This window comes from Amphiura filiformis, chromosome 18 (assembly GCF_039555335.1).
Source record: "Amphiura filiformis chromosome 18, Afil_fr2py, whole genome shotgun sequence".
Classification (NCBI taxonomy): Eukaryota; Metazoa; Echinodermata; class Ophiuroidea; order Amphilepidida; family Amphiuridae; genus Amphiura; species Amphiura filiformis.
This window is the reverse complement of record NC_092645.1, coordinates 29847949-29875149: the sequence shown is the minus strand read 5'-3', so window position 1 is coordinate 29875149 and position 27201 is coordinate 29847949. Positions and strand designations below refer to the sequence as shown.

General features: G+C 35.5%; 1 protein-coding gene and 1 long non-coding RNA gene across 2 annotated transcripts; both read left to right on the top strand.

Moving 5' to 3' along the window:
- The first annotated feature begins 3007 nt into the window (after positions 1-3007).
- On the top strand, positions 3008-5168 carry LOC140139432 (uncharacterized). Its single transcript, XR_011857119.1, has 3 exons — positions 3008-3341; positions 4696-4863; positions 5043-5168. It is a non-coding gene; the product is annotated as an uncharacterized lncRNA (long non-coding RNA).
- Positions 5169-5296: 128 nt separating this feature from the next.
- Positions 5297-25069, top strand: LOC140139087 (probable tubulin polyglutamylase ttll-15). The gene is made up of 10 exons (XM_072160867.1): positions 5297-5323; positions 6377-6458; positions 8170-8408; positions 14783-14858; positions 15713-15842; positions 16707-16773; positions 18551-18675; positions 19523-19595; positions 22434-22547; positions 24809-25069. Exons 1-10 carry the CDS (start codon positions 5297-5299, stop codon positions 24923-24925), a joined length of 1050 nt encoding a protein of 349 aa, XP_072016968.1. The 3' UTR covers positions 24926-25069.
- The last annotated feature ends 2132 nt before the right edge of the window (positions 25070-27201 follow it).

Below are 27201 nucleotides of genomic sequence, written 5' to 3'. Positions count from 1 at the left end.
CATTTTTTAGATCGGTGCTGGCAGCTTACCGCGGTAGGCTTCGTATTGAGTTGATGTGATGGTGTTGGCAGCTTACCGCGGTAGGCTTCGTATTGAGTTGATGTGATGGTGTTGGCAGCTTACCGCGGTAGGCTTCGTATTGAGTTGATGTGATGGTGTTGGCAGCTTACCGCGGTTATAGGCTTCGTATTGAGTTGATGTGATGGTGTTGGCAGCTTACCGCGGTAGGCTTCGTATTGAGTTGATGTGATGGTGTTGGCAGCTTACCACGGTAGGCTTCGTATTGAGTTGATGTGATGGTGTTGGCAGCTTACCGCGGTTATAGGCTTCGTATTGAGTTGATGTGATGGTGTTGGCAGCTTACCGCGGTTATAGGCTTCGTATTGAGTTGATGTGATGGTGTTGGCAGCTTACCGCGGTAGGCTTCGTATTTGAGTTGATGTGATGGTGTTGGCAGCTTACCGCGGTTATAGGCTTCGTATTGAGTTGATGTGATGGTGTTTATTGATCAGTCTCACACTCTCGTGATATAACAGATTAGCTGATAGCAACTAATTGGGTCGGCGGCCTGCGGTATAAAAAAACCCAATGGATTCGCGATATGCGGCGGGTCCGTTCTACTGCAGGAAACCTTATAAATAATATTGTCAGTTTACCCTAGTTACTGTTCATTGTTCCTGTGTTGAAATAGGTAATTATTTTTTTAAGCATTGTCGAAATTTTCCGAATCAGTGATTGCGATGAAATAAAGGTCAGTTAGAAATTGACAAAGATGCTGACCTTCTGCGTGGCATTGTATGGCCGGCCTGTAGTAATGGAATCCCGTATAGTAGATATAGCGTGAAACGGATTTAAGTGAGTAGAATAGCAAACTACATCAATTCAACCGTCTGCCAGCGTTAACATCTGGTGCCTATTGTGCCATTTAATTTAAAATCCACACTACCCCTGTGGAAGATTTTGGAAATATCTTCCACACGGGGAGTGTGAATTTCAAATAGAATGAACACATTGGGCAGTTCCATTAGAATTTCATACACTTTCAGAGAAAGATTTTAACGTAAATATTCCGCAGAAATTCAAAAGGAGCTGCCTAATGTGTTCATTTCATTTGAAATTCATACTCCACTTGTGAAAGATATTTCCAAAATCTACCACAGTGGTAGTGTGAATTTTAAATGGAATAGCCCATTGGGATTATATCAAGTGTTTATGGTATAAATGTTACTGTTTTGACTTCAAATTCAGGTAAGTAGTGTATAATTGAAGACCGAATTAAAAAGACTAGTTTGCGTATGACGTCCTGTCAACAAGACTAAAGATGATGTATTGCGCAGGTCAGCAACCAATCACGACGCAAACTAGTATTTTTAATTCGGTCCTGAATTATTGTAACTCGAAATTGTCAGTGTTTTCAATCCGCACAACAAATAAGTGTTTTATTCTTATCTGTAATGAAGCAGGTGAAAAGACATTTTCTAAGTCAATTGCAATGTTTTTATTTGTCAGATCTAATAAACTGAAAATCAGGCAGAAAAATTCCTAGGATTTTTGTTAGTTAAGGACAAATAACACTTAACTTAAAAATTATTATTATTCAAAAATATTATGAAGTAATAAATAAATAAATATTTTGACACTTATTCCCATTTTACGTAATTATCAACATTATTTTCATAATGTGTTCGCAACGCGTATCCAAACTTTTAACGAAATACATTGATCGCGAGCTTTCCAAAATAAATTGAAAAAAAAATGGAGAGCAATACAACAAATATTTCCCTTTAGCTCAGAATAAAGCAATTCCTAAAATAAGAATTTTTATTTTGACCTTCACCATTATGCACTGTGAATTGTCTACCTACGATATTTATTTTCAGAAAAAAATCATTTTGAATAAGGCTCAAATCTGAGGACAGATTTGGTCAAAATGTAGCGTAGCTTTAATACTCTTTGGTGCATTCAAATCATTATTTTCTTTCCTGTAGTGTAGGTGTGTGTGAGCTGTTCGATTTCTGCACTTGAGCACTGAAGACGAACACATTCCTTTTTTGAGAACCAAAAGTGACTTGATCCTTTATAAAACTATAGCCTGAGACTAGTATACCTAAAGAGATAGGAAGCAATGCATCGATCTATTCTTTCCCTGTGTGCAAGGTCTGTTGCGGCATTGTTATGTAAATAGCGCTATACACTTGACCTAGTACCAGCTCATTTCCGCTTGATAGCCCGAGCGACGAAGTGCGCATGCGTAGATCAATCAACTGAGACCTTTAAATGACCCCGGGTCATTTCACTCATTGACAATCTGACGTAAACAACTCGCGCTACTCACCGATAAACATGGAAAATGCGTTCATAAATTGGGACGATTTAGATCTTGATGATGTTCTTGGAGAAAATAATTGGAGTGATAATGATGAGAACGATGTTTTAGGGTCAGAAAATGAGTGGGTTACCAGCGACAGTGATGAGGAAACTACATATACGGCAACTTCGGCGCAACAAGATGGGAAAGAAAATAAAAAACCAACATCTCAAACCACAACACGGAAGACATACCAATGTCCACTTTGCGACAAGCAATATTCATCAACATCGGGGTTTCGCGGACATGTTCTTAAAAAACATGAAAGACCAGACTTAAAAGGTTCGTTTGTATAGTTTGATCAGCTCGTAATAGGCGGGAAATGTTAGACTTTTACCACTACGCCGAAAAGTAGACCCACGTTAAGAGTGCTATTGGTTGACCTGTCTGGTCTTTATTTTGTGTGTTAAAGAAAGTAGACAAAGTATAGGACTTGAATTAATAATCCGTGATGCTTCTGGAGAGATGTCACAAGACAATTCTCAAAATAAAATATTTTGATATTAATCCGCGATGTTATAAGGCCCGCCGATTACGAGCTGATCAAAGTATAAGACAAATTGCATTATCCTGTGATGCTTTTGTTATTGTATTCAAGGTATATTTTGTGATTTCGAACACATCTATGTTGTAGGATATGGCGATCCATCACAATCGCAAGGTCAAGGTCAATGCAAAAAATAATCGTCGTTCTCAGCCTTCTGACAACACGACGCCAACTTCAAGGAACCAGGTTCTACCGGAAAGAGCTAACATCTTCTTACTGCTACAACGAACTTATAAATCAAAGATTTGTTACATTATTGCGTTGATAGACGTGTGGTTATGTCTACAGATAATTCTCTTATGGAGAGATGTTGACATGGGATGTTCATCGCAACCGTTTACCAACGCATCAAAAGAGAACTTCATAAAGATCCCGGAACGATTGAAAGTTTTAATTGATAGCAGCACTGTCACGAAAGCCGGTGAAGTAAGTAGCTTTTTACTCTTATGTTATGGGTGCTGACATTTTCTTCGGAATGGGAATGGGGGGGGGGGGGGGTCTTGAATATACGGGAGGGGCATAGACTTTCTGGACCAAAAAAGGGGGTCATCAGTGGCGTACCGTGGCCGCTCCTACCCCGGGGACTAAAGAAAATTCAATTTTGCCGCCCATTCCTCAACAACCCGAAAAGGTTGACCCAATTTTTTTCCGGTGGTTTGAAAAAGTGAAGAGAGATAAAAAAAAGAAAGATTATAGGCGCTAGCGCCCTAAAAACAACACATTTTGAATTATAGTACCAATTTTTCACATTTTCCGCCTTCTTGACTAATTCCTTTTTGCCGCCCCTTCTTCTTCCGCCCCTTCGTTTTGGCCACCCCCTGCTTTTACCCCGGGCTCGCGCCCCCAAAGCCCCACCCCCCCAAAAAAAATGCGCATGGTCATAAATTTGTACACCAAATATAAAGTGGGTTATAGAAATATAGACTCAAAACTCTTTTAATTTCGAAATGTGCATACAATCATAAGTTATATAGGCATATCAGTCGGTGAAGTAAGTCGCTTATGGTCCTGTGTCACCAACTAGGGTACATAGTAAAAAATTAAATGTTTCAAACATTTTACCTACACATCTCATTTGAAGTGGTTCATCCTCCTGAGCATTTTGACACATTTTTATGCAAATTGGTTAACAAATGAGAGAGTGCGGGCAAAAACAATCACAAAGTAGGAAGGATTTAACCCCACCTCTTTTTTCCACATTTACAATCATTCTGAGCAAGTATTAGTCTTTCAAATGACCTTCTGTATTTATTTAATTGGTTTAGATGTCTGGGAGTTCATTGAGACATTTTTTATCCTAGATTCAAATTTTAATGGGGGGTTTTAAATCAAATTTACGATATCAATTCCTCCCTCTAATCCACCTCCCTCTAATCCACAACCACCCTTGGCACATTTCCTGCCAAATAGCACAAGAAAATAATTAAAAATTATTTGAAAACAGGATAAAAACATGAGTAATATAGAATAAATTAGCCTCAATTTAAGACTTAATTGAATCTTGTAAGTGAAGGAATACTCAAGAGACACTGTTTTGAAATCCAAGCTGCACATCAAAATGTAACAAAACCGCCTTTTGGGGTACCCCAGTATATAACGCAGGATCTTATATACTCTTAATTTAAATACTGAGGGGAGATATGTAGGGAGGGAAAGAGAGAAATGGAGAGGGTCAGGGTGAGAGGAAAGCGAGAGCGAGAGTGACCGAGAGGAGAAAAACATTGGATATTGTACAAATTACACAATTGAAGCGTCCTGTTGTTTTTGTTTTCTTTGGTAGCATCGTATTAAGAAGGTCTTATCCAGAATGGGATATCGATATGCCACGCCAGATGAAGACTGGAATTTGTTATGGACCCAATTTTATCCGTTCAGCCACAATACTAGGAAACGGCATCCGGAACTAGAACTACTCATGGATGTCAACAATATACCTCCTCGGAGTAAAGTAAGTGGATGTAGATGACTGTCTTTTACTTCTTCCTCGTCCACTGCACATCTTACTAGAGTTGTCTTTTAATTTCTTGTTTCGTTATCTTATTGTAAAGTATAGCTACATAACTACCGTTTCATATTTGTGTATCTCAATAAAAATAACATTTAGGTTTTGTTATTGAACGTCCTCAGGTTAATCATTTTCCAGGGATGGGTTTTATGCTTAACAAGATGGTATTGAACACTTTTCAACCCAGCAAATATATCCCTAAAACGTTTGTTATGCCGCTGGAGAAAATGCACTTTCTGAATCAGGTATGAACATAAGTAGGTATATTTTTTATGATCATTCAAAATTTCACCAAACATTAAAATTTGTCTTTTATTATCAGTCCATCAGGTCCAAACAAATGTTTATGGTTGACTAACGTTTACTTATTACTAAGATGATCATTAGAATCATTCCACAACTGGTAAGCCATATTATAACATTTGCTGAGGAAGACGCCCTCACGGAATTTTTAAAATTCCTTTTTTTACACGATTAAATTGTAATTTATTAAACCAATATACCCTGCAAAAATCAAGACTCTAGGTGCTGTAGTTTTGTCAAAATCCGAGATTTTGAATAAAACGGCGATCCGGCGCTTTATTATTACGATGGAATTATTAGTCGAACGCATACACGATGTAAATAACACACAGTACGTACACGGCGTGCGGGACGGTGATATACACAACAAAGGGTCGTACCCCAATATGACCGAAGGAATGGTACGTATTGGATAAATTCCAAATAATTTTCATTTTATGAAATTCACGATATAATACAAATTTTATGACAAATTATTAAAATTTGATATTTTTCACATTTTGGAGATATAAGAGTCCTCGAAGTAAATTTTACAAATTTAATGATACAGTCTTAAAGTGTATGTAGCTGGGAGGAAAAGCCGACGATCAATTGAAAATGTTGTCCTTTCATTTTGAAGATATGGATTTTCTTCCCAAAAAGAGCTAAATTTTTTTGGTGTTTTGGGAAAAAATCCATATCTTCAATACGAAAGGTCAAAATTTTCAATTGATCGTCGGCTTTTCATTCCACCTACATACACTTTAGGTAGAAATCATCAGATTTATAAAGTTTACTTCGAGTACTGTTAAATATCAAAAATATAAATTTTAATGATTTGCCATAAAATGTGTATTACATTGCGAATTTCAAAAATCAAAATTATTTGATATCAGAAGGCCATTCTTCGTATTCAGAATGCAATTCGATATGTCTGATGTGTTCTAATGTCCCACAAAAAATCCTGTCCAAACGTTCATACCCCTTCCCTTAAGTTTGTTGTAAATTTAATTTGAGCTTAAAAACACAAAGGCTGCAAGCTCTGCAGGGCTGGGCCGCTGAATTTCATAGTGAAGTAAATATTCAGTGATTTTATCGTCCTCTCTATTGTTCGACTTTTGCTAATGAACAATCCTTATAAAACAATAAGAACTTTGTGCTTTTATATTTTCAGATAAAGTCACCGAGATACCAGAATCAGCTGTGGATTGAAAAAGGCCAAAACCACAGGGGAAACAAAGTGAAGAAAACAAAAGGTGAATAATTGCTATAATCCCAACATCAACTTTACTAGCAAACAATTTTAGACTTCTACGCTACTCAAATTTCACTCACCGGAGCGCGTTCACCGGGTCAACCGGCGTCTTCAGCGGATGCTATTGCTCTGAAGATTTGCTGTGTCTAGTGATGTTGATGGAATACCTTCAATGACGTCATAAATGTAGATGACGGCAAACATGAAGATGTGATGGCCCCCCCCCTTGGTTTGGGGGTCAGGAGGTTGTCCCAAACAGGGTCAATGTCTAACCCTTTGTCACGGTTTAGCACATCTTCAAGTTTAACGTCATCGTTTACTGCTACGTATGAATATACATCATTATAACAACTTTACTGTTTTGAGAATCGTTAAGAACATGTTTGTCTCAGAAACTTGCATGCATGACTATGTCATATCGTATGTGAAGTTGTATGTAGCTTTAGTCCTGAGCGATCAGCATTTTTCAGTTGATTTTGCATTGTTATAAAAGGTTTTGTGTTGAATAAGCTGAAAGTGGGGAGAGCGTGGGAGGAAGAAAGAAAAAAGGCATCTAATGCATAGCCAACAAAACAGCAGAAACCAAGCAAAAAACATCAAAAAAAAAAAAACACCTCTAGCCTTTTACACACACATCATACCAACCCACATTTTCAAACAATCTGCCAAAAATCGTTTCCCCCCTTTGTCCGTCAAAATCGTCCCCCCGGGCCTGCCCAAAAAACTTTGCCCACCCCTGCACATGCCAAATATTTGGAATACCCTAATGGTCTAGACTCTAGATTTATGTTGTGAGCGCAGCGAGCAGGAAAATATACATACTTAAGCGTTCCGTACTGTTCCAAGCCTTTTCAGAGCATTTAATTAAAAGGCGCCCAATGAATGTGTGCCAAAAATTTCTTGCCCCCCCCCCGCCTAATTTTACACTCCCAACAGGGCTCAGAATTATAATTAGTATCCATAATTCAAATTATATTGAACGTGTTCATCATTTAGATACCATAGTATATAGATGCTGAAAACAAGAAAATAACTTTATATTTTTTATTTTTATTCATTGGGCGTGGTCTAGCTTTTAAACACAAAACCTGAGTGGACGTCAGGTGGCGTCCGTCAGGCCGTGGACGTGGGGATTATTTTGAAAGGGGCGGGGTACTTTCAAATGGCGGTACTTAAACTATTTTGTACGGTCGAATTACTATAGACGAATCCAAATACACGCATTCCTACACCTGACTAGCAGCCTTTAGTTGGGTAGCCGTCGGCTAAAATGCACTCAAAATGTGAAATGATTCGGCCTTGGCGGAAATTTTAAACTGCATTCCATCACCCGTTTTACACCTTAATACATAATAATCGGATTAACTACACGCGGTATCTATGCATTGATGTACTTGCGAACAAAAGGACTATGTATGAATAGATGCGATGGGATTACCTGCGGAATTATCTCTATTATATATATTATTCTATTAACCCTCCTCGTCCTTGCATCTTCTCTAGGTGTTAGGTGGCTTTTATTTGCACAATTGGACGCTCAAAACACCAGGTTGGTGCTAGCGGCTACCCAAAGATGTCCGACTAAATCCTGACCATGACTTGGCTCGTTGGATTCGTCTGTAGAGAAAAGACAGGTGTCCTCTACTCAAATTATTGAACCTGCATATAAATATAAAAGTCAAATATTCCTGTGTTCCTTTGTTTTTTTGCAGATTTGAATCTTGACCATAACATCCTCGTCCAAGAATTCATTTCCGACCAATTCCTCGTCCATGGTCACTCATTTCAGATAGGCGTCTGGGTGTTATTCACTTATATAGAACCATTGCGATTCTATATTATTCCAGAATTTAGCCACAGACTTGCTTCAGCGAAATTCTCTCTTGATGATTTGAATGACACCAGGAAGTATGTCACAGATGGTTTTAAAGACCTCAAGGAACCTCACACCGTATGTCTGTTATAATTAAGTTTGGCTACTCTCACAATTATTTATGATGATAATGGTGATGACCGCGAAAATGACAATTATAATAAACATGACGTGGACTTTGATGATGACTATGACGGTGGTGAAGATGGTTACTATGGTGATGGTGATCATGATGACGGTGACGATAATGATGATAACAATAATATGACAATGATCACAATAATGATGTTAACGATGATGACGACTTTAATGATGGCATATATGATGCCAACCATGCCGATGATCATGATGTTGTCGATGTCGATGTAGAGATACTTGTTGATGATGATGGCGGTGATGGTGATCACTAGGAGATATTTTTTGTGAACAATCTATGACCGGTTAATAAATGCGTAACTGTGTTGGATTACAGATTTTCACGGATTTTTGTCTGATGATGATGATGATGATGATGATGATGATGATGATGATGATGATGATGATGATGATGATGATTATGGTGGTGGTGGTGATGATATAATATAATGATGATGATGATGACAACGACAACGATGACGATGATAATAGATATACTGATGATGAAGACGACGACGATGATGAAGAGGACAATGACGATGTTACTATGGTAATATTGACAATGATGAAAGTGGTGATGTAGACGATACACTGCACGATTTAGGGAATGGAAAAAGTGCTGTGTTTCCAAACACAGCACGAAAACACAGCAGAATAATAGAATACACAGCACTATAATGTAATACAAAAGAATTTAAAAAATCTTTGCTGTGTTTGCAAACACAGCACTCAAACACAGCACTATAATATAATACATAAGAATGAAAAATTTCATGCTTTGTTTGCAAACACAGCACTCAAACACAGCACTATAATATAATACATAAGAATGAAAAAATTCCATGCTTTGTTTGCAAACACAGCACTCAAACACAGCACTATAATATAATACATGAGAATGAACAATTTCATGCTTTGTTTGCAAACACAGCACTCAAACACAGCACTATAATATAATACATAAGAATGAAAAATTTCATGCTTTGTTTGCAAACACAGCACTCAAACACAGCACTATAATATAATACATAAAAAAGAAAAAAAATTCAGTGCTGTGTTTGCAAACACAGCACAATAATATAATACATAAGAATGAAAATATTCCATGCGGTGTTTGCAAACACAGCACTCAAACACAGCACTATAATATAATACATAAGAATGAAAAAATTCCGTGCTTTGTTTGCAAACACAGCACTCAAACACAGCATTATAATATAATACATAAGAATAAAAAAAATTCCGTGCTGTGTTTGCAAACACAGCACTCAAACACAGCACTATAATAAATACATAAGAATGAAAAATTCCATGCTTTGTTTGCAAACACAGCACTCAAACACAGCACTATAATATAATACATAAGAATGAAAATTTTCATGCTGTGTTTGCAAACACAGCACTCAAACACAGCACTATAATATAATACATAAGAATGAAAATATTCCATGCTGTGTTTGCAAACACAACACTCAAACACAGCACTATAATATAATACATAAGAATGAAAAAATTCCGTGCTTTGTTTGCAAACACAGCACTCAAACACAGCATTATGATATAATACATAAGAATGAAAAATTTCATGCTTTGTTTGCAAACACAGCACTCAAACACAGCACTATAATATAATACATAAGAATGAAAAAATTCAGTGCTGTGTTTGCAAACACAGCACTCAAACACAGCACAATAATATAATACATAAGAATGAAAATATTCCATGCTGTGTTTGCAAACACAGCACTCAAACAAAGCAATATAATCTAATACATAAGAATGAAAAATTCCGTCCTTTGTTTGCAAACACAGAACTCAAACACAGCATTATAATATAATACATAAGAATGAAAAAATTTCATGCTTTGTTTTCAAACACAGCACTCAAACACAGCACTATAATATAATACATAAGAATGAAAAAAAATTCCATGCTTTGTTTGCAAACACAGCACTCAAACACAGCACTATAATATAATACATAAGAATGAAAAATTTCATGCTTTGTTTGCAAACACAACACTCAAACACAGCACTATAATATAATACATAAGAATGAAAAAATTCAGTGCTGTGTTTGCAAACACAGCACTCAAACACAGCACTATAATATAATACATAAGAATGAAAATTTCATGCTTTGTTTTCAAACACAGCACTCAAACACAGCACTATAATATAATACATAAGAATGAAAAATTCCATGCTTTGTTTGCAAACACAGCACTCAAACACAGCACTATAATATAATACATAAGAATGAAAAATTCCATGCTGTGTTTGCAAACACAGCACTCAAACACAGCATTATAATATAATACATAAGAATGAAAAAATGTCATGCTTTGTTTTCAAACACAGCACTCAAACACAGCACTATAATATAATACATAAGAATGAAAAAATTCCATGCTTTGTTTGCAAACACAGCACTCAAACACAGCACTATAATATAATACATAAGAAAAAAAATTCAGTGCTGTGTTTGCAAACACAGCACTCAAACACAGCACTATAATAAATACATAAGAATGAAAAATTCCATGCTTTGTTTGCAAACACAGCACTCAAACACAGCACTATAATATAATACATAAGAATGAAACATTTCATGCTGTGTTTGCAAACACAGCACTCAAACACAGCACTATAATATAATACATAAGAATGAAAATATTCCATGCTGTGTTTGCAAACACAGCACTCAAACACAGCACTATAATATAATACGTAAGAATGAAAAAATTCCGTGCTTTGTTTTCAAACACAGCACTCAAACACAGCACTATAATATAATACATAAGAATGAAAAAATTCAGTGCTGTGTTTGTAAACACAGCACTCAAACACAGCACTATAATATAATACATAAGAATAAAAAAATTCCGTGCTGTGTTTGCAAACACACACTCAAACACAGCACTTTAATAAAATACATAAGAATGAAAAAATTCCATGCTTTGTTTGCAAACACAGCACTCAAACACAGCACTATAATATAATACATAAGAATGAAAAATTCCGTGCTTTGTTTGCAAACACAGCACTCAAACACAGCACTATAATATAATACATAAGAATGAAAAAATGTCATGCTTTGTTTTCAAACACAGCACTCAAACACAACACTATAATATAATACATAAGAATGAAAAAAATTCAGTGCTGTGTTTGCAAACACAGCACTCAAACACAGCACTATAATATAATACATAAGAATAAAAAATTCCGTGCTGTGTTTGCAAACACAGCACTCAAACACAGCACTTTAATAAAATACATAAGAATGAAAAAAAACTCCATGCTTTGTTTGCAAACACAGCACTCAAACACAGCACAATAATATAATACATAAGAATGAAAATATTCCATGCTGTGTTTGCAAACACAGCACTCAAACACAGCACCATACATAAGAATGAAAATATTCTATACTGTGTTTGCAAACATTAAGATGATGTATTCTAATCAAAATTATTATTAGATTATTATTATTAGATGACGTATTAAGATGATGTCGATTAATTAATTAATTAACTATTTAATTAATTAATTAATTCTCCCTTATATTTGTTTTCATGTACCTCGTATCATGCTTGACACGATAAGGTCTTGCTTTTTTATTTATTTTGCCCTTATGTTCTTCTTTATTTTATTTTTAGTTCAATAATTAATTTTGTAGTGGGGCATGCTCCTGATATTGTTTTCACCTTCCTCTTATCATACTTGACAAGATAGGGCTTGCTTATTTTTTTGTAAATTTATTTCGGCCCTTGTGTTTTTCTTTATTTTATTTTTAATTAAACAATTAAATAATTAATTTTGTAGTGGGAGAAATGCTCCCCTATTTTTTTTTCATGTTCTTCTTATCAGGCTTGACAAGATAAGGTCTTGATTTGTATTTATTTCGCCCCTTGTGTTTTCCTTTATTTTATTTTTAATTAAGTGATTAATTAATTAATTATTAGAGGGTTCTGCTCCATTATATTTTTTTTCATGTTCCTGGTATCATGCTTGACAAGATATGGTCTTGCTTTTAGTCTATTTCGCCCATTTTGTTTTTCTTTATGTTTTTTTTAATCATTTAATTAACTCATTTTGTAGTGGGGGAAATGTTCCCTTATATATTTTTTTCATGTTCCTCGTATCATGCTTGGCAAAATAAAGTCTTGCTTTTTATTTATTTCGGCCCTTATGTTTTTCTCTATTTTATTTTTAATTAAATGATTAATTAATTTTGTAGTGGGGGCATGCTTCCTTATACTTTTTATGTTCTTCATATCATGCTTGACAAGATAATGTTTTGCGTTTTATTTATTTCGCCCCTTATGTTTTTCTATATTTTATTCTTAATTAAATAATTAATTTTGTAGTATGAGAATTCTCCCTTGGTGTTTTTTTCATGTTCCTCTTATCATGCTTGACAAGGTAAGGTCTTGCTTTTTATTTATTTCGGCCCTTGTGTTTTTCTTTATTTTATTTTTAATCAATGAATAAATGAATGAATGAATGAATGAATGAATAAATGAATGAATGAATGAATGAATGAATGAATGAATGAATGAATGAATGAATGAATGAATGAATGAATGAATGAATGAATGAATGAATGAATGAATGAATGAATTTTGTGGTGGGGAAATGTTCCTTATATATTTTTTTCATGTTCTATCATGCTTGACAAGATAAGGTCTTGCTTTTTATTTATTTCGCCCCTTATGTTTTTCTTTATTTTATTTTTTAATTAAATGATTAATTAATACATTTTTCGAGGGTTCTGCTCCATTATATTTTTTTTTCATGTTCCTCGTATCATGCTTGACAAAATAAGGTCTTGCTTTTTATTTATTTCGCCCCTTGTGTTTTTCTTTATTTTATTTTAAATGTTGGGCTTGGTCCCTTCTATTTTCTATGTTCTTCATATCATGCTTGACAAGATAAGGTCTTACTTTTTATTTATTTCGTCCCTTATGTTTTTCTTAATTTTATTTTTGAGGATAAATCTCCTTATATTTTTGATTAAATTATTGATTAATTTTGTATTGTGGGACATGCTCCCTTATATTTGTTAGCATGTTCCTTTTCAGCTACCAGGTAGGCCTATGCAGAAATGTAAAAGTCTGAACTTCACTTGAACCACAGATATTGGAACACAGTTGCCACTCTGTAACATAAAATAAACTTTTAACTTTTAACTAGCCATCGTTACCATGGTTACCGAGCATTGGTTAGCAGGCATACAGTCCGACAATGTACTGGGAGCTAGGAGAATGGTTCAGAGATCACATCTTTTTCAACTACACCAAGTACTAAGTAAGCCACTATCAGGACATTATTATTTGTATTTTTGCTCATGTTCTCTGTCATCTTTTACTTAGCTATCAGGACTTACCTAAAATTAAGAAAAGTATTACTTACCTCAGTAACAAATAAAGTGCCCTATTCTTTAAATTAATTGATTTGAAGAATATGGCACTTTATTTAATACCTCGCTATACTAGTATACAATGTAGATATAATGTACCTCAGACTTCTAGTTCACAGTACTATATCCATGTACTTAGGCTTGCTAAGTAGAGCACTATCCAAATTTTGTAAATCTGAAACGTATCGTAATCCAAACTTCTGAAATGTAGGCCTATATATCGTAGCAGGTGAAATATTTGGAATGGTGGAAGCACAGAGTCCATGCATCGTACATGTACATCAACAACGTTTACGCGGATGGTTCAAAGGGATTTCGTCAGACGCTCCGAATCCGATGAGGGCGACATTTGCTGTGTTTTAGTGCTGTGTTCGTAAACACAGCAAATTTTTCTGTCCCTAAATCGTGCAGCACATGATGTAGACGACGATGACCAGTATGATACGACGGCGATGGTGATTTTTTATTGGTCTTGCTGAATATATATAATAACAATAATAACCAGGTGGGGCCGGGGAAGAGAAGTAGGCGTGGAAAAGAGGCAAATAAGAACTACAGTATTATAGAAGAGAAGGTCGGCATTATTATAAAAGCAGTACTAGCAGCCGCAGTGATCGCTTGTGATCAGCGCAATTGGCGAGTTTACAACGCTATCAACAAATAACGTTCTATCCGTGCCAAGCGATTTCTTTAGAAACCACTGTGGTTAGAAACTTTCCTTGACCTAGTTGCATTTTGTTTCTATGGCATGAAATAACACTATCTAATAACTGTACACTCATTGTGACTGCTCGATATGAAGATACGGTATTAAGCGGAAATGGTAACAAATCTGTTAGTGATAAGAACAGGTTAGATGTTAAATGTTCAACTCCCATCCGTCTCGTTGCAGTTTCCGGAAATGAGGCATCGCGTTGAAGCAGGATACAGCAAAGCGCAGATGATAGCCAGTTACATAACAGACGCAGGTAAGATCATGTGTGGCCATACACTACCAATGAGCCGTAAAGTCGGCAAATTGTATTCTGAGTTACAGTGTAAAATGTGCTTGAAGGTCGTATTCATAGGTACCTCAATTTGGTGTGACATGTATCTCATTTGAACCAATCAATAATCCTATAGCTGAAGAGGATAATCAGCTTCTACCTATTTTTATAGAATCCTTAAATAGCTGTAGTCTTTGTCTGCTTTGGCTAAATCCTGTTCAAGTGATGGGTTACAAAGCATTGTATTTTGTCTAGGTATGTATAACCAATTAACAATGAGAGGACATTCCTGAACCTCGTTGACTTGGGGATGATTTGAAGTGTCTGCCAATTGTGACTGTTTGATATTTATTACCAGCAATATGGAAAAAGAGACACACGTAGAACCGAAGAAAGGTACCATTTTGTTGAAGGACCAGGGTTCAACAAACCATAACCCCGCTTCTGGATATCGTTTGAAGTTAAATGATATATCATTTTAAAGCTTATGATATATATTTTCTAAACACGAAATAAAACAAAATTGACCGGGCCGACTTTACGGCTGATTCGTGGTGTACGGTCACACATTTATCCTGTCGAACATAGCAATCTAAATACATGTAATACAAATCATTCTACAAAGTTACGTGGTAATGGAGATTATTAATGTTGTTGAGCATAATGAGACTAATGATAGTGTTAATTCCATTGTACCTATAGCCATTCATTTTATATGCCGATGTGTTTTTCATTCCCTATTTGTTTGTGACTCTGTCTCTCCCTTCCTCAATCTCTCTTTACTTACGTGTTACTTAATAATCGATATCTCTGTTCCCATGATCTATCCTATGAAGGTCATAATATATCCAAGATACATGACCAGATTTATGATGCTATTCGAAGCGTTTTGTACAGCGGAAGCGATGTGATGGTACAAGAATTTCGGAAAATGTATGGATCGACGCCAACAAGGAACGTTGCACAGTACGTTAATAAGCTTTAATATAGGTTTCGACTTCATGGAATATTAGAGTGAAAGTCCATAGATAAGCGCGCTGTAGTCGCAGATATACATTATTGCTTTCCCAACCCTTCCCATCTCTATAGTGTGTATTCTACTTGTCTGTCTTGATCCACTTGATCCAATAGACCTCTTCAAACCGACTTGTAACCCTTCATTCCGATTAAACACAAAACATGAAATAAGTTCGCTGAACGCGCGCGCTGATACAAAAATACCTCTACAGCATCATGTACAGAAGAAACACTTTCCCACGGTAAATTGTATATGAAATAGATACTTTTGCCAAGGATTCTTACCGGAAAGGGTCTCAATTAATGACATCTTGGAGAAATAACTCGAAATAGACTTTCTCAACAGTCGTTCAACAACGTGGTTAATTGAAAAAGGGGACAAACTTGTTAATGTGCCGAAACAATTAAGAACATGAAATCACCGACGTTTAGTCTGGTAAATTATTTCTCTGGCCCAGAATACCAGGACAAATGACAGGCTGTGATGTTTGTTTTGTTTACCCAGGTTGGTCCGTGAGGGACACAGGCTAATCCATGGGAAATCCATGGACCGTTCCCAGCTCATACAATAAAATGCACAAGCATGGGTACTCTTAGCCATTACTTCGTGAGAAAGGAAATTGGAATTCCAAACTCAAGCCCCGATGCAAAGGCCGAAGTGAATCTTCATTTAAGCGTGTGTCCCGCAAAGTTGTTTTAATAACGGATCAGTGGGATCATTTTAAAATGTATAACAAGCCCCTCCCTTCCTCCGTTACGCCAATTCTTTTACACATTTTATAATTATAAACAAATGTTTTGTCTTGCCAGCAGTAATTTCTTCGAATTCACTAGATGGGATTTTATTCTTGGATCTAATATGCAAGTTTATCTACTCGAGGTATGTAACACCGTATAATCTTAAGTTCGTGGTCTGAAACTCGAGGAAAATACACGTGTTACCATTTATTGACAAGAAGAGCACGTCATTGGTTGAACTTGCTGATAAAGTCTTGAGGCACCATGATTGTTTATTGTGTTCTGAGACTTCCTTTGTATACAAGTTCATTTCTTGCGTAAATTTATGTCCAGCAAAATGTTCAGGCCAAATTTAAAATTTAAAGCTTAAAAATTATTTTGACCACAATGTGTCCCATAAAACACAAAACATGCAGAGGTGTACTTAAATTTTAAAATCCTATTGTCGCTTGCTTGGCGGAAAACCTCATGTATTATTCTAAAGGTCAAATTCAAAACCTCACATTTAACAAGTGGGCCGCAGTTATCCATATGTATCAATTTTGTCATTTTTCGTGAAACGTAAACATTCCTGTAATCCCATTGGTTCTTACCCGTGTGATATGACACGATATCACCCACTAGGTAATTCCTGATAAAGTGTAGGATTTTTGTTTGAATTGAAGTGTGTAAGAATGAGAATAAAGGTTTTGTTTTAGCCGCTGCCGTTCATATATCGTCTGATATAATACGAGCAACATCATTATTTTTGGCGTAAAACAGCTTGGCGATAATGATGTCGCTCGTGTTATACGAGACGAAAGATGCACTCCAGTGGCGAACAATACCCTTATTCTCTAATTTACAGACTTGTGTTACAGTAAGTAGACATACAAAACTTGACATACAAAACAAAAAATTAACTAAAAATTCCACATATGAAGTGGGCCGACTTTTTACATATCGTCAGCCTGCTACACTAAATGCCTAAGTCATTCTTTCATGTTTCTCATTTGCAATTTTGATTTTCTGAGTAATAAACCCATAATTCATCAAATTTCCAGCCGCATTTTTCATTAGCTTGTGGAATACATCTCTTTTTATGGGAGGAATGATCACCCAAAAAGGATCCTGCCTAAAAGATAGTAAACTTCGAATAGGCAAAGCCTTAGGAGCTGTGCAGAGACTACAGAGTATCTGGAGTGCTAATGACATCCAAACCAACACTAAGATTAAGCTATACAAGGTCCTTGTTTTGTCAATATTGCTTTACGGAGCAGAAACCTGGACATTGAAAAGAGAAGATGAGAATCGACTGCTCACTTTCGAGATGATGTGCCTTAGGAAGATGATGGGAGTAGCACGGAGAGACAGGATCCGAAACACCATCATCCGCAAAACCCTGATTTTTGACCACGTCCAGAAAATGCCTCCCTCACGCCTTCCAAAGATGGCCTTTGAATGTCACATCCAGGGAGTCAGACCTAGACGAAGACCACCAAAGAGGCGGAGAGACTGCCTGCTAGCTGACTGCAAAAGAACCAACCTAACTCCATTGTAAATGCCAGCTGTACAGCAGATGACAGAACAGTTTGGCGGGACATTGTGATGCGGATGCCACCACTCAACCCCCAGTTGGAGTGAACGGAATAGGTCAAGGACTCAAAAAATCGAAATTGCAAATGAGAAACATGTAAGAATGACTTATACATTTAGCGTAGCAGGCTGACGATATGGTGTTTTGCATTTGACCTTTTGCATTGAATATGCAGTTTTTCCTGTCTAGCAGCACTATGTTACACAATTTTTCCATATAATAACCATGATAACTGGAACGCTTTAAATCTTGATGTCTACCAAGTACTGCAGGAACTACGTCAACCATTTTTCAGTCAGTAGAAATGATTCACTGCATTCAATAATATTTCTTTATATTTTAGGTCAATGCATCTCCCAATATGATTGTGGAATATAGCCCGAGAGCGTTAAGATACGAAGCCTATCTATTTAATGTTCTGCACATTCTCGGAGCTGACAAAGGAGGTCATGCTTCTCACAGAAATTGGTGAGAATATTTATTATCATCATGCTTGAAACATTTTAAAACGCCTTCATGTGACCTTTACAGAGGCTCCGCAAGATTTTGAATGTAGGGGCTCAAAAGTTGGCTTCTGCTCCAATGCGCGAAACCCTGAAGGGGTGGGTGCCATTATTCTCCGCCCTCTCGAAGCGCGGAAGCTTTTGAAATGCATACCTTTTCAAATGAATTGTACCTTACATTCTGATTTACATTCTAAAATTATGAATTTTATCCTAAAATGAATTTTACCTTATATTATGGGATGATGCCCTAGCAGTAGCGTAGCCAGCGGAGGCAGGGAGGGAGCAGACTGCCCCCTGACAAAAAAAAGTACCCCTCTGACCAAAGTGCAAAGGGCAAGGAGCCCCCTTTTCATCAACATTCACATCAGTGTTTGCACATTGTCACAATAAAGCAAAAATAGTGTCAAATTCAACATCATCATAAAAGCTTTTTTGGGAAGCTCGAAGACATGTACAGTCTCTCTAAAACAATTTTTTTAAAGCTGTGCCACTGAAATTTTATTTTGCTCCCCTTGACCAAGAAAGCTGCCTACGTCCCTGGGCCCTAGGGTACTTTCCCCCGCCAAATTTATTGGGGCGGGGGCGACAGGTAATCAGATAATGCCAAACTAGCTCCAACATTAGGTGCTTATGGAAATGTAATCAGATTTGGTACGGGAGGGGAGATTTTGTGGTCAAAATGGTAAAATTCTTTTGGAATGGAATCAATATGTGCGATGTTGGTATGCTTCAAAATATGATGGAGGTCGTTTCAAGGTCCCAATAAGTTTAACTTCTACATCTGTTTCTTGGTCTTGGTTTCTGTACAGGTTACGTAATAGTGACGTTCTGGTGTCCAAAGCCATGTGTTATAAACCAATGTGCGAGTCATGTTCATCTGAGGTTAGATAATTGATCAGTGTACTACGGTTATATTTATAAATGCGCTTTTATAAATACGCACGCGAACGCCTCCGCGATGCCATAACAGCTTGTACATAGTAAGTCTCGAAGTGACCTTTTACATAGCAGGTGGTCTTCTTATACATTTGAATGCAAAGGCGGAACAACATGAGACTACCGTGCAGCAAAATTGTCTAGTTTGTTCAACTTTGTGATTATATTGTAAACGTTTCCGTCGTTGAATATTTTTTCCGTCGTCATGGTCGTCGAATACTTTCAAAATGTTGTTTGTGTACTAATTTTCCTATTCCATTAATTAAATTTGATGATATTTATCTACAGAGTTCATGTCCTTTTCTGTATAGTGTTCAATGCATGAGGATTTGGTCACATTTGCTGGTCTTGGTATGTCGTGCCAAGACTCACGTGCGTATTTATAAAAGCGCATTTATAAATAGAACCGAAGTACACTGTTCATATTTACTTTGTGTCTTAATAAAAGTGTTTAAATAAAATTATTCGTAAAGTGTTTAAATTTGTGAAGTGTTCAAAAACTGTTCAAATCTGTGAAGTGTTTTCATTATACATGTAACATCAGACAATTAAAAACACATATTTCACTATATGGTCAATTCCAGCCAAAGCGGGCCAAAATTCTCTCTGGGGGCCATTTTGAAAATGTTTTCCTTTTCAATTCTAGACTTATCAAATGAGACGATCATATATAGTGAATCATCAGGTGGAAGTGCCATCTGATTGAAAAATAACTTTTCTTGCTAGACCAAATAAAGTGTTAAATGCGCATATGCATGTTACCCACGAATTCAAGCATTTTTCACCTGTTGTACGCCATAAAATTTCACTTTCTTTAATATCTTTCAATATTTTATGTGTGACTCATATACACTAGAAATCGGTGAAGACTTTGAACGTAAAATAGAATTTTATTACATATATCTACAAAGAAATGTTTTGGTTATTACAAATTTTAAGAAAGAACCAGGTGTACAGTTAAGATTGTGTCAATTCTTCGAACTCTTTCCAAAGTGGCTGTCATTTAACATTACTGTATTATTTCGAAAGATTAGAATGAATGCTTCATATAAATATAAAGTTAGATTTTGTATCTCGTCGCAGGATGAGGATCTCGGATGGATTCGTGGGTAACAGCGTCTGGAAAATAGCAATTCCTATTAATTTTTTAAAATAAAAATAAAAAATACTTTTCCGTATGTCAATAATTCAGGCTGCAATGACACTAAAATGAATTTTAATCAAAATACAGACTACATGGTATATTTAGAATGGATCATTATGACATTTTGGGTATAAAAATTTTGAGAATAATGAAGTTGCCAAATTCAAATAGACAGAGGAAACAGTTTTATATTATTATTTTAGTAAAATCATTCCATATTTTCATGCAGCAATATTCTATTAACTCGTGTTTGACAGTTCCTATGAACTAAAACACTATCAATACATTGTTAACTATAATTCAAGTAGGGATTCGTGGGTAACCAAAATGTTCGTGGGTAACACATATTTGAAGGTATGTATTGGTAAGTGGCAAAATAGAAATTATTACAGAAGGTTGGAAACCACCATGCGGTTATTCCTCCATTGTGTTTCAATGATTCCCGTTTCTCTAACCAATTGCATTTACCCAAAAAATGGTAATTTAGGATAATCAATCAAAACTTCATGATGCAGCTTCAGTATACCTTCAAGAGGACGCTATTAAACAGGACTGTTTTGGAACCTATTTCGCATGTTTTCAAAATGTTAAGATGCATAAGAAACATATAATTTACGAGTAAATCCTTGGATTCGTGGGTAACGCCAAATTCGTGGGTAAAGCTATAAGTACTATAGTACCGTTTGGGGTTTGCGTTTCTTAGGTGTATAAACTGTAAGTACTGTCAAAATTATAGCAAACCCATGGCTTGAATATGTGCTGATTTAAACTTAAAACAAACAATCTTCTTATTTTTCAAGGTTAGCATCTATTCGGGATTCGTGGGTAACAAAAGTTAAACCGTCGTAGATTCTTTTTTAAAGCGGTGAACGTATTTTTACCATTTACAATTGTAAGCGCTTGTCAAACTAAATTCAGTGTCCAAAGTCATTAAATGTTAATTTAAGTTATGGCAATTATATTTGCTGGACTCGTGGGTAACAGTTGATACGTGGGTAACGTCAAATTTGATTTTATGGAATTTTATGGGTAAAACGTATTTGCATAAAATAATCACTTGGACCTCAGAATTATAGAACGAAACTTCGTTTCATGATATAGTCATTTATGGCATATTCACTTAACATTTTCAGAACGATCATTTTATTTTTGATACGCGGGTAACAAAATTATTAGCCAAATTGACTTAATGGCCTCTAGAGTCCACAAACTTTGGTGGAATTCAATCGTTTTACATATGATGAGAGATCATGCAAACATCTTTCTAACGGTAATAATTTCATTTTGATTGAAGGACATTCAATGACATATATGGTGCTTTATCTTTGAATTCGTGGGTAACGCCAATTCATTTAAGCTATCATAACTTGTCCCCTGGTATGACTTGCTAGTAAAGGCCTATATGCACAAAGAAAGCACATTGGACGTGACATGATGTGCTCCATCAATAACGTGATTTCCTTTATTAATGACATTTTAAAGTGGAAAGTTAACATAGAGAGAATTTTGTCCCGCTTTCGCTGGAATTGACCATATACGCACAAAAGTATACAACCACAAATTTAAGGGCTGCATTAAATATATTCATTATTTACATATTAACCTTATTGGAACTTTTCATTTAATTTTCATTTTATCAGGAATGCCTTCAGTGTGGGCACTGTCATACTGAAGATCACGTGACAATGTTAAAGGAATCCTTGGGAGAGCATTTAAATAGACTGGGAATGAGACGACTTCATCCAAAGCCTATGGTAAGTTTTATCAGATTAATATAAGTTTTCTCTTCACAGCATCAGTCTGACAGTGTAATAAAATCAACATGTTAGCATCCCATACTAATAATGCTATCATCAGTAAATAGCATCTGATTCTGACAATGCTAACGTTAGTGCATAGTAACTGACCATAACAAGTTATCATTCCGGGCTATCATCAGTAGATAGCAGTGGCGTACCGTGTCCGCCCCAACCCTAGACTACCCCGTAGTCCACTTGCCCATTGTGCATACTCTGGATAGCTTAAAACTCTGATTTAATTAATGTGTGCACAATTGATAGATTTTCACATCTGATCTTTTCAGTCACCCTACTCCGGCTCTTTGTTAGCTTCCCAAGAATTTTCGGGGTTCGCTATCAATAAACTGGTAGATTCCAAAATCAGAATTGTTCAGTATTAAAGTGAGCCATTATAATTATGCAAGATAATGTTGCATTCAATTACTTTTATTGTCACTAATCATCTGATATATTTAACTCTTTATGACCATTTTACTATTGAATACTTTAATTTTAATAAACATCAGTATAATTTTGAGTTCAACGAAATGGGTTCACCATGACTAATAATAACATATTTTTAATAAAATTCGACTATGGCATAGTCTACCCCAACACCGGGGGGCTGAAGAAAATTCATTTTGCTGCCCCTTCCTCAACAGCCCGAAAAGGTTGACCCCCTTTTTGTTTTTCGGTTGTTTGAAAAAGTAAAGAGCAAAAAAAAAGGAATTCAGGCCCAAGCGCCCTATTATAAAATGTAACACATTTTGATGTATAGTACCATTTTTATGCTTTATCAAATTTTTCCGCCCTTTTTTAGTTACTATTTCTTTTTGCCGCCCCTTTAGTTTTTGCCGCCCCTGTTTTTGCCGCCCTTCTTCTTCTGGCGCCCCCAAAGCCCCCCCCCCCCCAAATACGCGCATGGATAGTATGACTCTGACAATGCTGTCATCAATAGATATTAACTGACTATAACAAGGATATGCGCCATTGCGCTATTACCAGTAAATGACAATGATCTATGATACCATATCCCAGCAAACACAAAACGTTTTCGACATCATTCGCAAAAGGTTATAAAAGGTTGTCAGAAAACGTTTAAATGTCGGGTTATATAAAGGTATATTAATGGTATAAAACGTTCCCCTTAACATTAAAAAACATTTTTTGATAATCTTCTGCCCATGAAACACAAATGTCTTACAGAAAGCGTTTAAATGTCGGGTTATATAAAGGGTATAAAAACGTTTTAATAACATTCCAAAAACATTTGTGAAAACTTGATACAAAATATTCTAAACAGAATGTTATTTTTGGGTTGACAAAATATTTTGCGAAAATCGTTTGCGCAAAATAGTTGCAATAACGTTTTAAAAACGTTTTCATGACCTTTATATAACCCGACATTTAAATGTTATTAACACGTTTTGCAAATAACATCTTTAAAGCATTTGTGTGTTTTCTGGGTGCAAATATTTTAACATTATGTTATTTAAATGTAGACAAAATATTTGGCAAAAATAATTTACAATAGCATTTTGAAAACATTTTTTAAAAATGCTGTAGTGTGTTTTCATACAAAACGTTTAAAACGTTTTAATTACCTTTATATAACCCGACATTGTATTGTTATTAAAACGTTTTTTCCTAAACCAAAAGCCAAAATATAATTTATTTTAAACGTTTTTAAAACGTTTTTGTGTTTGCTGGGATGCTTCTGGTTCTAATAATACGGTTACCAGAATATTACGATATTAACGGTTACCTCATTGTTATGACGTAGGCTACCATCGTCTTACTAATTTCATTCGAAAAACATATTCCTTCTGTCGGGAAACTTTTCTGGAATCTTCCGCAGGGTATGAAAGATTTCAAATGAAACATTGGCTGCATGAATGCCGTATCGTGTGTTTTTATACGCTATTTAGGCCTGCGTACCTCCTTTTTCTTTTATCATTTGTTAATGCTCTGCGTGCTAGCCATGCGCTTCAACGGAAAAAATTGAAGTTTTGAAATATTTTCTCAAAATATCAAGAGCTATCTTAAGAACTACTACTGAACCAATACTAGGCTTGTTTGTACTCATTTTAATGCATTTTTCATGCCGATTCCAAATATGGTCATGAAAATTTATATTTCTGAAATTTTTGAATTTTACAATTTTGTTTTAAACATGGCGTCTGCATTCGACATCCGCATGAAGAGAGTTAACGTACTGATTATATTTTACATTTCAGACACACGGAGGGGTGACGAGCACAGACTACTGGAGGGAATACATTCCAAAACTTGAAAGGCTAAACCAAGCCTGGTTTGAAGAAAAGTGCAAACAAGATACATACTGGTGTACATAATGACGGCCTAGCTAATATAAACTACTACTAAGATGCGATTAGCTGTGTTGTGATTACTATAACAGTCACGAAAATAGAATCAAATGGATACGTACCTGCTTTTAAATGAAACCTCTTTTAAAATTGCAAATAAACGATCTCGTGGTTTATTTTTAAATGAAGAGTGTGTGGGTGTGCATAGTATATGGTCAATTCCAGCGAAAAGGGACAAAATTCTCTCTATGTTAACTTTCCACTTTAAAATGTCATTAATAAAGGAAATCACGTTATTGATGGAGCATATCATGTCACGTCCAATGTGCTCTCTTTGTGCATATAGGCCTTTACTAGCAAGTCATACCAGGGGACAAGTTATGATAGCTTAAATGAATTGGCGTTACCCACGAATTCAAAGATAAAGCACCATATATGTCATTGAATGTCCTTCAATCAAAATGAAATTATTACCGTTAGAAAGACGTTTGCATGATCTCTCATCATATGTAAAACGATTGAATTCCACCAAAGTTTGTGGACTCTAGAGGCCATTAAGTCAATTTGGCTAATAATTTTGTTACCCGCGTATCAAAAATAAAATGATCGTTCTGAAAAATGTTAAGTGAATATGCCATAAATGACTATACCATGAAACGAAGTTTCGTTCTATAATTCTGAGGTCCAAGTGATTATTTTATGCAAATACGTTTTACCCATAAAATTCCATAAAATCAAATTTGACGTTACCCACGTATCAACTGTTACCCACGAGTACAGCAAATATAATTGCCATAACTTAAATTAACATTTAATGACTTTGGACACTGAATTTAGTTTGACAAGCGCTTAAAATTGTAAATCGTAAAAATACGTTCACCGCTTTAAAAAAGAATCTACGACGGTTTAAATTTTTGTTACCCACGAATCCCGAATAGATGCTAACCTTGAAAAATAAGGAGATTGTTTATTTTAAGTTTAAATCAGCACATATTCAAGCCATGGGTATGCTATAATTTTGACAGTACTTACAGTTTATACACCTAAGAAACGCAAACCCCAAACGGTACTATAGTACTTATAGCTTTACCCACGAATTCGGCGTTACCCACGAATCCAAGGATTTACTTGTAAATTATATGTTTCTTATGCATCTTAACATTTTGAAAACATGCGAAATAGGTTCCAAAACAGTCCTGTTTAATAGCGCCCTCTTTAAGGTATACTGAAGCTGCATCATGAAGTTTTGATTGATTATCCTAAATTACCATTTTGGGGGTAAATGCAATTGGTTAGAGAAACGGGAATCATTGAAACACAATGGAGGAATAACCGCATGGTGGTTTCCAACCTTCTGTAATATTTTCTATGTTGCCGCTTACCAATACATACCTTCAAATATGTGTTACCCACGAACATTTTGGTTACCCACGAATCCCTACTTAAATAATAGTTAACAATGTATTGATAGTGTTTTAGTTCATAGGAACTGTCAAACACGAGTTAATAGAATATTGCTGCATGAAAATATGGAATGATTTTACTAAAATAATAATATAAAACTGTTTGCTCTGTCTATTTGAATTTGGCAACTTCATTATTCTCTAAATTTTTATACCCAAAATGCCATAATGATCCATTCTAAATATTCCATGTAGTCTGTATTTTGATTAAAATTCATTTTAGTGCCATTGCAGCCTGAATTATTGACATACGGAAAAGTATTTTTTATTTTTATTTAAAAAAGTAATAGGAATTGCTATTTTCCAGACGCTGTTACCCACGAATCCATCCGAGATCCTCATCCTGCGACGAGATACAAAATCTAACTTTATATTTATATGAAGCATTTATTCTAATCTTTCGAAATAATACAGTAATGTTAAATGACAGCCACTTTGGAAAGAGTTCGAAGAATTGACACAATCTTAACTGTACACCTGGTTCTTTCTTAAAATTTGTAATAACCAAAATATTTCTTTGTAGATATATGTAATAAAATTCTATTTTACGTTCAAAGTCTTCACCGATTTCTAGTGTATATGAGTCACACATAAAATATTGAAAGATATTAAAGAAAGTGAAATTTTATCGCGTACAACAGGTGAAAAATGCTTGAATTCGTGGGTAACATGCATATGCGCATTTAACACTTTATTTGGTCTAGCAAGAAAAGTTATTTTTCAATCCGATGGCACTTCCACCTGATGATTCACTAGACATGATCGTCTCATTTGATAAGTCTAGAATTGAAAAGGAAAACATTTTCAAAATGGCCCCAGAGAGAATTTTGGCCCGCTTTG

Bases quoted from the DNA above. Each gene is read 5' to 3' on its own strand.
- LOC140139087 (XM_072160867.1), top strand. From the start codon at position 5,297: ATGATCATTAGAATCATTCCACAACTG. The intron at 5,324-6,376 runs GTAAGCCATATT...TTATATTTTCAG, and splicing joins TTAGAATCATTCCACAACTG to ATAAAGTCACCGAGATACCA. The intron at 8,409-14,782 runs GTATGTCTGTTA...GTCTCGTTGCAG, and splicing joins ACCTCAAGGAACCTCACACC to TTTCCGGAAATGAGGCATCG.